This window comes from Miniopterus schreibersii, assembly GCF_964146895.1.
Source record: "Miniopterus schreibersii genome assembly, chromosome: 22".
NCBI classification, from domain to species: domain Eukaryota; kingdom Metazoa; phylum Chordata; class Mammalia; order Chiroptera; family Miniopteridae; genus Miniopterus; species Miniopterus schreibersii.
Genome location: NC_138124.1, coordinates 1111575 through 1127701, shown reverse-complemented (window position 1 = coordinate 1127701; position 16127 = coordinate 1111575). Strand labels below are relative to the sequence as shown.

At 43.0% G+C, this 16127-nt stretch overlaps 1 protein-coding gene across 5 annotated transcripts in view; it reads right to left on the bottom strand.

Annotated features, from left to right (window-relative positions):
• UBE3A (ubiquitin protein ligase E3A) overlaps window positions 1-16127 on the bottom strand; it is a 55760-nt gene that overhangs the window by 25245 nt on the left and 14388 nt on the right. For 3 of the 5 annotated variants that reach the window (XM_081124783.1, XM_081124781.1, XM_081124782.1), the window contains exons 2-6: window positions 14870-14933; window positions 12735-12854; window positions 11273-11431; window positions 9781-9825; window positions 276-580 (exon numbers count right to left, since the gene is read on the bottom strand). In XM_081124783.1, coding sequence (XP_080980909.1) covers window positions 276-580; window positions 9781-9782 — 307 coding nt within the window. In that variant the 5' untranslated portion in view covers window positions 9783-9825; window positions 11273-11431; window positions 12735-12854; window positions 14870-14933. Of the gene's footprint in view, window positions 1-275; window positions 581-9780; window positions 9826-11272; window positions 11432-12734; window positions 12855-14869; window positions 14934-16127 lie in introns of those variants that run through there. The other 2 variants (XM_081124784.1, XM_081124785.1) reach the window with 2 other exon arrangements.

Sequence of the window (16127 nt, the reverse complement as noted above, 5' to 3'; positions counted from 1 at the left end):
CCAGTCATTCCACTGGGCCACCACGTCCCACGGTCACTCCACGGGGCCGCCACGTCCCACGGTCACTCCACTGGGCCGCCGCGTCCCAGTCACTCCACTGGGCCACCGCATCCCACAGTCACTCCACTGGGCCACGCCGTCCCACAGTCATTCCACTGAGCCACCGCGTCCCACGGTCATTCCACTGGGCCGCACACGCACAGAACCCTCACGCGTCATTTTAAATCTCCAAGCTGGTTTCAGTCAGAAATTCTCTTAGAAATAGAGCATCTTACCTTTAAAATCATTTCTTGCTACCAATCCATCCTTCCTGTTCATTTTTACGTCGGAGCAGGAGTTCGCGGCGCCTTTGGAGTTTTCAAGGTACGCTGAGCTCGCTCCTTTCTTGGAGGGATGAGGGTCACAGAGTTTTGCATTAATCTTATAAAGCTCGAGGGCTTTAATAGCTGCTGCATTGTTATCCATACGAAGAAAAGACGGGCAGGAAGCACAGAACTCATTCGTGCAGGCCTCATTTCCGCAGCCCTCGGTTAACTGGTGGTAGTAGCGTTCTATTAGATGCTTTGCGGCTGCTCGCTTCCTGTCCGAACATTCAAACAACAGCACAGTGATTAGTAAGCCCCCAGGTAGAAAGCTCCACAGATCCCAGCGAGTTAGTCAAGCACCAAGTAATCAGCTCGCACACTCAGATGAGCTGTAGAAACAGAGGTCTACTGACAGGAGGCTTCTTTAACCAGTGAAATATTCAGTCAGTCTCCTGACATTATGATAAAAATACCAATGCTGATCAAAATCACTGTTTTAACAGAATCTGCATTCCTTTGGTTTAAAAGTGGGGGAGCCTGTTTGATGGTAAATGTAGTTAAACTATCATAACAGGTGAAACTCACAAGATTTATGACTAAGAGTTTTAGTATTTTATCACTTTAAAAATTAACATAAGAAATGAGAGTCTATTTAAAGTATCAATCCGGCTTTCCTTTATATAATCACCATTTTATTTCATCCGTTTGTAAAATACCTGCTTTATAGTTAACACAGAAGTGTTTCTTTCCAGAGAGAACTCAATTATCTTCCATATGGGGGATTTAAAAATAAATTTATGAATGAAATATCCAATACTGTGTTATCATAAATCTTGAACCGAAACATGCCATTAAAATTCCTCATTAATGTCATGCCATAGGAATAGGAAATACGTTAAATTCCCTTGGGGCAGAATTGTGTATTCCTCTTACTTTGTGAACTTGAAGTATGCAGGTTAATGTCCCATCATGGGCTCTTGTTCCAGCAGAGCCACCCACAACATTGAAGAAGGGACCGCGCATTCCGTCAAGCAAGGAGCCGGACCACGACCTATTTCCAGGTTCCCTCGGCTCTGAGGTCAGGCTTCTACTCTGACTCGAGGGCACCATAACCTGAGCCGAGCAGTCTACTGGATCCAGAGAAGCTCATTCACAGCTATTCCTTTTGGTCCCAAGTTTGCATGCACAGAATGAAAACTACAAATAATCAAAACTCTAAAAAAAAAATTTACCTAATTTAATTCTCAAACTGTCCCCACAATCATACTATTATGCAGGACTTGCTGGCAGATGGCATTAGAGTTTGCATCTTGTTAACTGTGAGATGCGTCTTGTTAATCGTGACAAACTGCACACTCACAAGAAGGCAAATATGCAGTACAAAAGGGGGGATCCAATGAGTCCAGTTTTCCCTCAAAAGTAGGACTCTGTCTCTCAGCTATCAAAGTGGCAAAAAGTAACAATGCAAACGCACCCTACTCATTCTGCTATTTCTACTCTCCAAATATACCACTCAGTGCATGCGAGCAGGGAAAAGATCCCCTCCCCCAAAAAACACTTAAAAACTACATGAACATGACTAAGAGGTATTTTATTACATGTAGCTATATACAAGCCCATGTTTGAAAATTAAAGACTATTATTTTAGATATATCTCTATGCAAGTATTAAAGTGACTGCATGTAAACGGAGAGACATGGAGAGGCTGGATTTATACCACGTGCTGGCACCCCACTTGGGACTCTCCAGTAAAGGTGGGAGGCTACTGCCAGCCTCTCAAGGGCAGGAGCTTTCTCTAGTGGGACTGTAAACAGGTGCGTGTCTCCTTTCTGGAGGAAAAGTAGGAACACCCATCAAGTCTTCAAAATGAGTCAGAGAATGAACCATGTAAGTGACAGATCCCACTTGTGGAAAATAATTGGAAATTTTTGCAAAAATGCACTGTTTTGAAAAACGCCCAAAGACACATGATTACTTAAAACAATTACCATTCACACAATGAAAAAAATAAAAATCACCAAGATCTGAAACTGGCAAGGACCTGTCTTCCTCACACAGCACTGACAAGACTCAGTTACAGATGAGCGAGTGTAGGGTGAAGGCATTGCTGTTTCAAAGTGTGAACAGCCATTTTCTCTGAATAATGTAACTGAGTGGGTCTCTTAAAATTCTTGTATCTTTCTACTTCTAATTTATTTTTTCTACCGTAAACATGCAACTTGCATAGTAATTGCTACTTGCAATGAATAATTATGGATGGAAAAAATGTTAGTGGTGTAAAAACTTTATATGCATGATTTAAGTGACCTCAAGGCTTACTATAAACAGTCAGTATGATTTTTTTTAAAAAGTACTGCCCTGGCCGGTGTTGCTCAGTGGTTAGAGCATCGGCCCAAGCACCAAAGGGTCACCAGTTCGATTCTGGGTCAAGGGCACGTACCTGGGTTGCAGGTTTGATCCCTGGCCCGGGGTGTCAGGGTGAGTGTGGGAGGCAACCAATCAATGTGTCTCACATCTATGTTTCTCTCTCTCCCCCCCCCTTCTTCCCTCCCCACCGCTCCCCTCTACTCTCTAAAAAAAAAAATGGAAAAAAATATCCTTGGGTGAGGATTTAAAAAAAAAAGTCAAAATGGTGGTCTACCTGAGAACTACCATAGCCGTGAGTTAAAGGAGTTAATTATGTAAAGTGTGTAGAACACTGCCCAGAACACAGCAAGCACAGGGAAGAGTTAGCCACTACTATTATTACAATTATTACAACCCTCACAAGTCTATAAATCAGTGCATTAACCCTGATTCTGCTGATGCTCACAGCAGTTACATAACAAGGCACACATCTAAAAAGAGATTTGAACCCAGGCCTGACTCCAAAACTAGGGCTTTTAATACCACTGAGGGGAGATTTAATACCAGTAAGGGAAGACCCAACGCCTTGGAAGTAGCAGCTGTCTCAGATGGGGCTGGAAAGAAGCCACACCAAGGCCTCCTATCAATGGAATCAAGCACAGTAAGTGTTTTCCTGTTTCCTCACTCCCGTGACACCCTGAACTATCTGTGTGCAATTCTGTGTCCCTGTGAAATTTAGAGCACACAGGTCAGGAGTGTGGACACTGTTCCTATACAATGGGAGTCAGCCAAGTCATCACTCAGGGGCCGCGTCTAGCCTGCCACCTGTTTTTATAGCCTGCAAGCTAAGGAAGGTTTCTATAATTTTAAATGGTTGAAAAGTCAGAAAAAAACACATTTTGTGACATGGAAAATTATCTAAAATTCCAGTTTCAGTGTCCACGGCTGTTTTCGCACTAGGACAGCAGAGCTGAGTAGTTTGACAGACACGCTAGGCCTTGGCCTGCAAAGCCGAAAATAAATAGCACCTGGCCCTTTACCGAAAAATTTCTCACGTCTTTATTTAGAGTCGTGCTCCCTGCCCTCCAGGGACACTTCCACCTAATCACAGGCCTCCGCACTCTCTTCCCCCCGGCAAATCCATGCAGCAAAATGTGTGCCCGTCCCAGGCAAAATTAAAGAAAAGGGAAGGAGGAGGGAGAGAGGGAGGAAGGAAGCATGACGTTCAGGGACACCTTCTCCGCCATTCTGAACCATGCCACCGAAGAGGAGCCGGCGCTGTCCGCCCCTCCTCACACCTCACCGCGTCTTCCTATCCCAAAACAAACCGGTCCTTTATGACAAGCTGGTTTCCTGTGAAAGGACACCTTCCCTACGGTGAATCAAGTGAGACTTGGGGGAGCGAGTCTCAAAGTTTAAGCAGACACCTAAAAGCGCTTCCGCACGTAAAAGGCTGCTTCCCACTCCGTCTGATTTCTGGGGCTGCGGCAGTGATCCGGTCCCACAAGCACATGTTCTATGGAGCGAATCCCGTGCGCAGGGCCAGAGCGACTCTAGAAAACTTGACAGAAACCTTTTTAAAAATGGTTTCACCTTAGGGGAGAATGTACTGATATCAGCAATTGACTACGAAATGCGTTTTAAAAGATGGATTACATGAACAGGTATATGATAAAGCAAAGGAAACATCAGCGGTGGACTCTACATGGTGGTGGGCTCTACATGGTGATGGACTCCAGATGGTGGTGGGCTCTACATGGTGATGGACTCCAGATGGAGGTGGGCTCTACATGGTGATGGGCTCCAGATGGTGGTGGGCTCTAGATGGTGGTGGACTCTAGATGGTAGGCATATGGTGTCAACTGTAAAAACTTTCAACTGGCTGCATGTCTGGAAATTTTCAAAATAAATCTCTGGGGGAAACACTGTTACCGTGTTGCAACTTTTCAGAGAGCAGGTCAATTGGCAAAAGAACTGGTTTTAGCATCAGTGGCAAAAAAGGGAAATCCAATGCCTGGGTCATCAAGGGCACTAATACCAGCACTGGAACAGTCCAGTACTTAACAAAAAAAACAAAAGCCCCATAATAATAATAATGAAAAAGAGTTATAAGTTGACCATAACTATGCACAGCCACTGAATTTAACGGTCCAGGTGACGAACACCAGGAAAGCGTGTTTAATGTCCCCGTATCGATGGCCAACCACGGGGGTTAGAACCATGGAAGTGGCTGCCAACAGCACAGGCGGTGAAAGCCAGGAAAGATCTTAAATTGACTCTACTAGGTGGCTGGAAAATAAGCGAAAAGTACAAGACAAAGATGAAGCCATAGAAATAGCAGCTGTCAGAGAGTGAAGATGTGTCAGCGAGCAAACAGCAACAAGATGCAGATCAGAATTAAAGATGACAGAACCTAAAAGAAATAGCAGCTGTGACATGCAACGTAAAGCTAACGGTGGAGACAGAAGAGCAGAGAGCAAGGCCAAGCTCAGAAAGAGCCTGTGAGCAGAGTGCCTTTAACTTTAACTAAGGGTGAAGGTGGGAGGATCAGGAAGCCAGAGATGCAACCCAAGGGCCCAAGCGGGTGTGATCGGCCCACAAGGCTGACCAGCAGCACTGCTTCTCTGGTGTCTCAACCAAGTGGAGTGTCTCTCTGTTCCCTCAGGCATGTTGCCTTTGTGACGCACCACCACTCCCCCAGTTACATTTAACGTAACAATTTTGGGAGCGTGAACAAAGGTAGCCTACATAGTACTAGGCCTTAGAGAAACAGATGTGACAAAAGTCATCTGTGACACAGTTCAGGTTTAAGGCTGGGCCTGTTACAACCCAACTGAGCGAATTACGTGAACTCATTACTACCACAGTCCAACCAACAAGACTTTAACTATAAGGTAAGATCTAGTTTTCATTAAAAATTTTTAATATAAATCAATAATTTTACTGTTCGAAATGTATACCAGAATAACCCCTAATTAATGATTTATTGATCTTTATCATCTCAATGCCCAGAGTGCTTGTTATACAGTAAATACAAAAATTGTAGAACTAAATATTTATAGAAAATCATTCATTTTAAAAAAAAAAAGTTTTTTTAAAAAGTGTCACATTTTACATTAAAGTTATAATAAAAAATATATATATACCCATCCACCTCCCTCATAATACAGTCGGCATCAGTGTAGTGTACCTGTAGATCTCTGGGACGATCGTGAAGTAAATATGTAAATATGGTCGGCATCAGTGTAGTGTACCTGTATATCTCTGGGACGATCCTGAAGTAAATATGTAAATATGGTCTTCGATGGTTTTTTCCAGATTCAAAGATAATCACAATAGAAAATGTAATTCTTGGCTAATTATACACTTGAGTATCTACCATGTTGTAAATTCTGTGATAAAGATCTCTCAGCTTATTATTTTGCTCAAGTAAAACCACAAAAGTCAGAAAAAGAAGACAAAAACGGGACAAAGAGCAAGGGCAACAAACATAAAACAATGGCGAACATGTCAGACATCAACTCAACTACATCAGCAATCGCTGTGAACACCAATGGTACAATGCACCGATTTAGAGACTTTGTCAGAGTGGGTCAAAAAGTAAGATCCAACTGTATGTTGTCTACCCTTCGATTATAAAGACACATAGAGATTAAAAGTAAATAGGAGAAAAATATACATGCTAACGACATATTTCTAAACATGAGTCAAAGAAGAAATCGCAAGAAAAACAAAAAATATTTTGAACTAAACAAAAATAACTTATCAAAAGTTGTGTGAAAGCAGTGTTTAGAAGAAAATTTATACTTTGAATACATGTATTAAAAAGATCTAAAATTAATCGTCTAAGCTCCCACCTTAGTAAACCAGAAAAAGAGCAAAACTTAAATCCAAAGCAGAAAAAAGGAAAAAAAAATCAGAGCACAAATCAATGAAACTGAAGACAGGAAATGAACAAAAATCAACAAAAGCTGGTTCTTTGAAAAGATCGATAAAATTAGTAACCCTCTAGAAGGCTAAGGAGAGGGGACGTGAGGTACTAATGTCCGAAACGAAAGGGGAGACATCACTACAGACCCCACAGGCACTAGAAGGGGAATGAAGGAACACTACGGAAAACGCCATGCCCACAAATTTGATAACTTGGATGTAATGGATTAATTCTTTGAAAGACAATCTGTGAAAGCTCACAAGAAGAAACTGACAACCTGGATATCTAATTTTAAAAAATTGGATTAACAAATAACTTTCCAAAACAGAAAGCACCAGAACCAGATGGGTTCCCTGGTGAATTTTACCAAAACTTAAAGAAGAAATTATACCAATTCTCTAAAATCTTGTTCAGTCTACTGATTAAAAGGCTCGGCTTGCCTACCCGATGATATGATGCATGTAGTACCGAGCACAGTGGCTTGTCCTATGCTAAGTGCTCATCAAGGTGGTGGGAGTACCTAAGTTCTCTAGGCTGTGTGCATACATATCACTGTATTTACAAATAAACTGATCCCAAAAAACGCCTACATTTCTGAAAGAAAATTAAAAGGGCAGAAATAACCACTTTGCAAAAGTTTAGTAACTTCGTTCTACCTAGAAAGGATGATGGTAGCCTGAGGACAGTGTCCTGGATCATTCCGACACTTACAGAAAACTAAGTGTTTATTTAAATAGCCCTGCTGAATACTGAACCATACATCACTCAATATATTTACCCTCGCTCCAGTTACTGTCTTAGTCACACACCTGAACACAGAGCCTAAGTGTCAGAGACACAGGTAGGAACAACTACCAAAGATGAGAAATATGGAGTTACTGCAAATTACTTTGAAATCAATAAGAAACAAAGAGTCTAAATTAATATGTTCAACAAGACTCCACTACATGGTGAGTGTGTATAAATTTAAACAAAATCCAGGAAGAACAGACATGCCACTAAATAAAAAATCTGCATTATTGTGTTACTTCTATTTTTAGGCTAAACTAGAAAATGACATGCAGTTGTTAAAATTTTTACTGTTTTTCTGCACCCTGGGAAATAGGCAACACTAAGAATTCCCAAAAACAAACAGGTATCTTCTTTAATTTCCTATAAATTACTATTTAAGATGTGCTCCGTGTTCCCTAAAGGGTGCCAAGTACAAATGTGTCTCTAAGTGCCCAAAAAATCATGCTTCACTCACTGTAAGACGGTGCCACTAATTGGACATCCCAGCTCACTTTTAGGTAAAACCAAGAATCCTTCATTCCCTGTTTTGTAAATCAGGACTCACGAGATTATGGTAAAACAAACCTGGACCTATTCAACTCACTAAACTGCTGCCTGGGTATGGTTTCTGCAGGTACAGGAATTGGAGGAATGGGGGCCGACATGAAGACTTAGAGCTATACTCCCATAGCAATTATGGTTAGAACCTTAGACACCTTTGTTGAGACACCGTGATAGATCTAATTTCCCGTTACTCTACCTTAACCCGGCCACATTGAACAATATGACAGCTGGCTAAAACTACCAAAACTTAGAACAAAAGCTTCATCTGCAAACTTGTGACAAACATCCTACCGTGCCTCCCATTCTTCCAGCCTTAGCTTCTGCAATGAAGTCTCACCTATGCTTTCCCATTCTTTCTTCCTGGTCCATCCCCCTAACCTGATGCACCAAGATCCCTTGGAACCCATTTCTGATGCAGGTTGTCCCCCATTTCCAACTGCTCTACACAGCGGTTGCTGACCTCTTAGCTTTCACTAAAGCCTGGCTCACCCCCAAAGCCTTTGCTCAGCACGCACCCTTTATGGGAAGGTTTCCTATACAAGTAAAACCTTTAAGTCCATCATTCTTCTTCTAACTCCTTGTATAAAAACAAACATTGCTCATCTCCCCAAACACCACACAACACAAACAAAACTTGTACTTTGAAACTCATGTCATCGATCTGAATACCTTCTTCCTTTCTTTCATGTTCTGGTACATTGTACACACAACTAAAGGCTCTACTTTGCCCCCAACTGCACCATCAGCATGGTGGCCCTAATGTTCGTGTGCCTGATCTAGTTCAACACTAACCCCAAAATACTTGACTTCCTTAACTTACACGGCCTTCACCTCCTCTCTATTTCAGACCATCGCTATCTCAGGCACAATAAACACACAACCTCTCTACCTCCTCCTCACCTATCCTTTTAAGAGTTTCACTTACACCATCTCTGACCTCTCAAGCTTTTTGTAATCAACCCAACATGTTCGTCTGGAACAACCTTTCTACTGGTGGCCACTGCCAATGACATAAATTTAAACCACTCCAACATTACCATCCTACACATGTGCCACCAGGGATTCTGTCCCATCTGCTCTACTGATCCCTAACCCTGAAACACCTTGCTGCTTCTGGTATGACAAGGTCTCTAACCTCAGCCAGCCACTCAACAGTGTGAAGACACTCAAAATTATTTGGTCCCCTTCTTGACCCATTCTGCTCAGTAGCTTTCCAAGTTTTCAGTCTTCTCAAATCCCCTAACCAAACCTCATGTTCCACAAAACACTGTTTTAAAAAACCCATTTCTTAAAAAGTTATATGATCCCACCCTGGCCAGTGTGGCTAGTTGGATGCCCCCAGTAGGGGGCGTGCAGGAGGCAGCCAATCAATCGAAGACTCTCATCACTGATGTTTCTCTCTCTCTCCCTCCCCCTGAAATCAATAAAAACATATTTAAAAAAAAAAAAAAAAAAAATTAACTTGGCCTTCCCTGGCCACCCGTTTCCCTGCCCTCTGGACTGGGTTCCTGCACACCTGAGTGCCCTGGTCCTCTATGCTCCGTTTCATCCCCAGCATCCTTCTACCACAAGGACTGAAATGATCTGCTTCTACGTCTTTCCCAAGTAGACTGTAAATTTCTGCAGGTTAGGAATGAATTCCTATGCATCTTTGTTTGCACAGCACCTGATGCCTTACACACAGAGGGCACCTAATAAATGACTGTTAAACTGAACTCTTTCCCCACCTCTCTCAATTCCTGGCAGCTACCTCTCGACTTATCTTTTAAAGCATTACTCTCGTTTGGCTGAGTTATTTTCAAATATGTGGTACCACTTAAAGCAGTCTAGAGAAACTGAGAAGACAGCGCACCAGCCACTTACATTCGGCTAGCTTCAATGTCGTCCGACTGCGGTTCTCCTGGTGATCTGCAAAACGCAAGTGGGGAAAGCTCAGCAAACATGCCACATTCCACAAAGGGGCAGATGTCATTGGGGAAGACAAACTTGGAAACAAGATTTAATCATTAACAGTTTTAAACGTAATTCAAGATTTCAACATGAGAAAAAAGTGGTCAGGTTCGACTGCCATGCAACACATTTACTGTAGGGCTGACTAATAATAACTCAGAGCACTTCTTGTTAAGGACAGAAACTGTACACACTACATTTAGATACCAACATACAAAACAGCGTAAGTCATATTTATTCACAAAGTCAAATATTTATAATAAAAACATACAACTATGAAACTTCCTACAACCAAGTATTGGCTATATGCAGTATTCTAGATATTCACTGGTATTCATAGTCCCAAACTTTAGGTCAGGGGTCATCCCAGGGGTTTGCCTGGGATGACAAACTGGGCCTGGGGCAGCTGCACTTGTCCAGCTGTGTTGGAGCCCAGCCACGCCCACTCATTTACATGCTGCCCGGGCTGCTTCTGCACTACAGGGGCAGAGCTGGGAAACGCAGACACATAAGGGCCTGCACACCTAAAATGGTTATTATTTGGCCCTTTTAAGAAAAAGTCTGCCTACCTCTGCTCTAGTTAAGTCATATTTAAACCCAATAGCCTTAGTGAATTTTGAGACAGGTCAGATTTACCATTCTGATCATGACCATCTGGGTTCAACAATGAAATTGGCGTTCCCTGGAAATACACTGGCAGGGTGGGTGCCATTGGAGCACTAATGCTCTGCTGTAGGTAACCACCTGTGACTTAACAGCAGCTACAAACAGCTGCCAGATATTCTCTATTAGTTTTTAATATACTGCTGCTAATGCATGTAGAAATACTCAAAATTCTGAGACACTAAGGGCCTTTTACTTTCATTCTGGGGCATGACCCGATTTTGCCCATCCCTACCACGCTGTTAAAGAAATTCCCTTTACAAGCAGCATCAGTCACTGTGTAGTAAGGTGGATCAACAGAATACTGATTAATAACACTTTGAAATTCTCAAAGTAAGTAAAATATACTTTAGAGGTCAAAAGCTCAATTTTCACAATGACATTACAAAAACTTGATTTGTGAATTTATCACTGACTTGAGGCTTCGAATTTTGAACTTCAACAAAAGCATCTCAAAATCAGAGCCCAGCAAAAAAGTGTTTTATACATTTCTTATCTTTAAAAAACTAATTTATCAGACTTTTAAAATTACCCCTCACTATAGGTCAGTCTGGGGGGAAATGGGGAAACAAGGGGCTCCAGCATCTATGGTAGATCTTCCCTGCAGTATATTTACATTTTTGCTTTCATACAAGATTCTATCAGAACTAAAGATCAGGGCGTGCTGAAGGTGGCAGTGACTTGGCAGTGACAAATGCAAAAATTTCACTCCACCCTCTCCCCCAGGGAGCAAGCAAATCACCTTGGTGACACACCTGGTCTCCACCAGCCTTGTGGGCAAGAACCCCAAGATTGCTTCCAAACTGGTGTCTCTCAGACAGAAGAGCTAAAAACTGATGATAACCCCATGTGCCAGCTGACTCATTTTTGAAAGTGCGACCCTCCAGCATCAGGTGTCATACTGTAAGGAGGCAGAGCAGGCTTGCAAAACAAAAAATAAACCTGCTGGCACTAAGGGAAGAGAGGCAGGTTAGAAGCTTTCAAACAGGTAGGCGGCAGAACTTTCCAAATGAACGGGGGAGGGGGGGAGGATGAGGGCACAGTGACAGGAAAATTAAAATACTCCTGCAGAGAGGGACAGACAGGAGCGAGACGGCAAGTCCGAGTCTGGGAAGCACAGTGAAACTGCCGCCGGGCTGGGATTCTGAAATGGGACAGAGGTGAAAGACATCATCAAATGGCAACGACATTCGACTTTCCAATTGCTGATCCCGAAACAAGAGACTATTAAATATTTGCATCGAAAAGCCTCCCGGCTATTGTAAACATACTAGGTTATCATTTAATATTAACAAATTAAAGCAAGCTACTAAGAACCATTATAATCAAACCAAGTAATTTAAACCAATTCAGGCTAACAGAAAAAGAAAGACTGAGAGACTATTACCCTAAAACAGAGCTATTCCGGGTCTTACACATGGTTGACACAGTTGTTCTTAGTATGTATCGGAATAAATGTCTAGATTCTGCTTATAGCATATTTCCACGGTATTCTAAATACTTTACCAAAAATATCCCAAAGTTAGGATTCCAAACTCTCAAAACCACGAAGCAGCTTTACTGCCAGGGTTTTGGAAGTAAGGGTCCAACCCGTGCTCGCAGTTTTACCACATTCAGGAGAGGTCATCGCAGGAGAAACAAAAACTACGGACTCAGGTTCACGTACGGTTGGTCAGAGTAACAAATCAGAAACGAAATTTAAAAACTGAAACAATAAGCAAGGAACATTAGAGAAGGAAACACAAGCTCGGAAGAGTCTGTTTTAGGTGCTGATCTGGCGGGCAGAAAACGAGGCCCCTGCCGCCCGCCGCCCCGAACACCGCCACAGCCCGAGCTGGAGGCGGCCGCGGAGGCTCCCTGGGCCGCGCTGCCTCAAGCTCTCCGGAGAGAGAAGCGCTCCCGCCAACGTCCAGGTACGACTCGCGCCACACAGGAGGCACACCTGAAAATGCTCATTGAGAACTTTTTCATAGTTTCGAGAATGTTCAAAATAAAACGCTTATTGGAACTTTTGAGGGCTACCTTCCTTTTATTCACACAGACAGGTCTGGGGGAGGGAAAGGCGCGGAATATTTTAGAGAGGAGAGTAAATGGAGAAGCAAATCAACTCTTGCCAACCATACATTTTCTTCACTTTTTACAGACCGTACTTTACTTTACAATGACAGCCTTTTAAAGGCTGTAAAATAACATTCAAAAATTACCTTTTACAAGCTGTGGCCATTCGTTGACATCAGGGTGATCACAGCTTTGAGTCACTGATTAAAAACAGGTTGTCACACCAGTCTAGCTGCTAACTTGATCTGAGCGTAGATTTAATAATTCTAATAAATTAAACAAATCTTTAGTTAGAACACTTTATATATACACCCGATTCACTGTTCAAAACATAATCTTCAAAGCTTCCAATGAGGTGTTAACGCAACATTCATCGGAAGAGTAATCACAGAAATTCTTTAAGGACTACTTCCCAGAACTTTTCTTAACCCATCTCTTCAGAAACTGGTAATCATCTCTTGTACTTTTATGGAGGGTCCCAGTTTACAAAGGATGGTCAGCAACATCTTGATTGACTCTCATGACAACTTACTTAGGCTCTTACCTAATCAGGGCAAACACGAGAGTAACAATTTAAAAAATAACTAAATAAGCAGCCTCAGAGTGATTAACTGACTTGCCCAAGATTTTAGAATTAGTGGTGGAGCTACTAAAACCCAGTTCTACCGACTTTCCATCCAGGGTTAGAATCTTCTGATTTGTTTCATTTTCCTACATGTTAAATGCATCATTTATAAATAAATGTAAATAAGTAAAGATTTAGAACATGGATTGGGACCCACAATTATGGTAATATTTAAATGGGACTAACAGTCACAGTATTTTCCAGGTAGCCAAACGCTTAATAGAAGAGCTATGTATGTACATATACACACATGTTCACCTAAGCCTAGCCCCACTTACTCTATTATTTAAGCAATTTAACATGAAAATGGGTTCAGCTCTTTCTCAACCATATACCCACCACTATTCAATTTCATGAGACAGGCAGATTATGAAAACATTTCCTCCTCCCTAACCTAGGGCCGCTGGATCCCCTTACTTGGCCTCAGCTAACTTTCCTGTCACGGTCAAACTCATCGGGCATCTCAATCATGCTGTAGTTCTGCAGGCATATGCCTGAGACGTCCAGTATCAAGAGCTCATTTCATGGAACCAGTCTTTCCCTTGATGATTTCCCTGCCAAATTGTGCATCCAGACCCATCTGAGAAGCCAACTCAGGAAAGATGAGAAAACTGGGAGAGAGGAAAAAAGGACCTTTGGAAACTCACACCTTCGAGTGACAGCCACAGAAGGTGGGTTACGTGAAAAGGCGAGGTAGCTGAGAACCCCAAGATTGCGTGACCCCACACCTCTACAGCCTATAAGCCTGGGCTTCAAATTCAGATACAGGTGAGGGTTGGCATAAGTACACACGTAACTTTCGGGGGCTGTAATAAATGGGACATAGAATACCTGGAAATCATTCAGTTTCTCAGGTTTTCCAATCACAGCTCCTGTCTCCTTGTAAGAACCTAAGAACATTCCTGAGGTCCTATGGGGAAGAGGCAATGGTGCCCTGAAAGGAACCAGGTCCCCTCTCGGGTTCCCACAAGATGGACAGTGTACTTGGACTTACAAGGACCAGGCAAGTCTCTCTCCCCCACCTGTAAGTATAAGCATGGGACACTCAAAATACCTTTTAAGTAATTAATTGAGGTGCATGAATTCACTACAGAGCCGCATGGAGTTTGAAAATTACTGAGTCGAGTCCCCTTCTGGCCCCTTCCGCACGAGGTCCAGCGCTCGGCAGAGCACAAGGCTCCAGAGCCGGCCGGCACTCGAGCCCGTGCGCTCACCTGCTGGCTGGGAAATCTCGGGAAGCGGCTGACTCTCCCTGAGCTGCTGCCTCATAGGTAGCGCTAAACGAACAGTGGGATCTATTTCTGAGGCTGTCACGAGGATGAGCAAACCAACACATGGAGGTTCGAACAGTGCCCCGCACACAGTAAGGTCTCAACAAATGGGAGCTATTTTTAACCCAGCGTAAGAGCAAACCTGCCGCCCCGTCTTCTCAGGCACACTGTCTCACTCCTCCCAGCACACTGACCTCCTCTAAACTCAGCACCCCCCGCGGGCCCCTCACACCGTCTACCTGGGAGCACAGTGATTCAGCACCTGGCGCGATGCTCCGAACCTGGCAGGCACCCACATCTGCTGCACGCATTCGTCATTACTCTAACCGTGCCACTCAGATACACATGCAATCTGGAATTCCAAGAAAATAAAACAGAAACATACCATATTTCGCCGAACTTCTGAGGAGCTGGTGGTTTCTAAAATCAGGATCTTACAGGGGTTTAACCTAAAATATAAAACATCTCACTCAATTTCTTTTATATAAGACAACTGCAAATTCATTTTTTATAATATTCATGAGCATCCAAACACACACGTCAAGAGACAAGAGCCCCTGCTGTGGTACGCAGGGGCATGAGGCTGGGTAGGCAGGCGTGGCGGAGGGCTCAGCTGGCAGACCCATGCCTCCCGCTGTCACTAGAGCTCCGCGCAGGCCCTCTCTGCACTCTCACCTCCCTCCGCAAGGGCTGAAAATACATCACAACTGCCTGACCACGTGCCTCTAATTCCCTCATGGACCCACAGCAGTTTAGCTTTTAACTGAACTCTGTGTGCTGAGCATCTATGTTAGGCACACATGTGGGCATCTATCTTTCCACTGCCTGCCTTGGGCAGGTCTGACCTGTGTGCCTCAGGTGCCAGGCTGTTGTACTAGAAAAAATGTTTTAAAAGTATGTGAAACAGTGCTGCCAGGTACATAATAGGGCCTCAACATGTGGTAGCAATTATTATTTTTTTTTAATTTATCTTTGTTCCAAGTATTACATATGTCTCCCCTTTCCCCCTCTGACCTCCTCTACCACGCACCCCCCATTTCTTAAATCAAATGTATCTATCAAAACTTAACTCTTTCAAAAAGCAAATTCTGAAGCTTACAGCATGCACCCAAATAAACACTGTAAATTCCTAACTCATCTGTAGACAGAGTGTCTCAGTGGAACAGAAACTGAGATCCATTTCCTTTTATTACATATGAAGAAACCAAGTCCCTGAGAAGCCCACCCAGTGCCCTACAGGATGACGGTAGAAAATGAACACACATGCACAGCTGACACTTGAACAACACAGGTTTGAACTACACAGGTCCACCTACATATAGTTCTTTTTTCCAAAAAATACTGTAATTGTATTTTCTCTTCTTTGTGATTTTAATATTCTTCCCTCTAGCTTACTTTATTGTAAGAATAAAGGATATAATACATGTAACATACAAAGTACATGTTAATCGACTGTGTTATCTGTAAGGTTTCCAATCAACAGGCAGCTCCTCCTCATTCATGGCCCCCTCCAAATTTCTATCGCTAGCCCCTTCTCTTAACCTAAATTAATTCTGTGCAACATCACCCATTCCCACAGCACCTCCACACTGAAGATCCTGACATCTTTTTAAGTCTTTCCCTCTTGAGTTACAAGCCTTCTA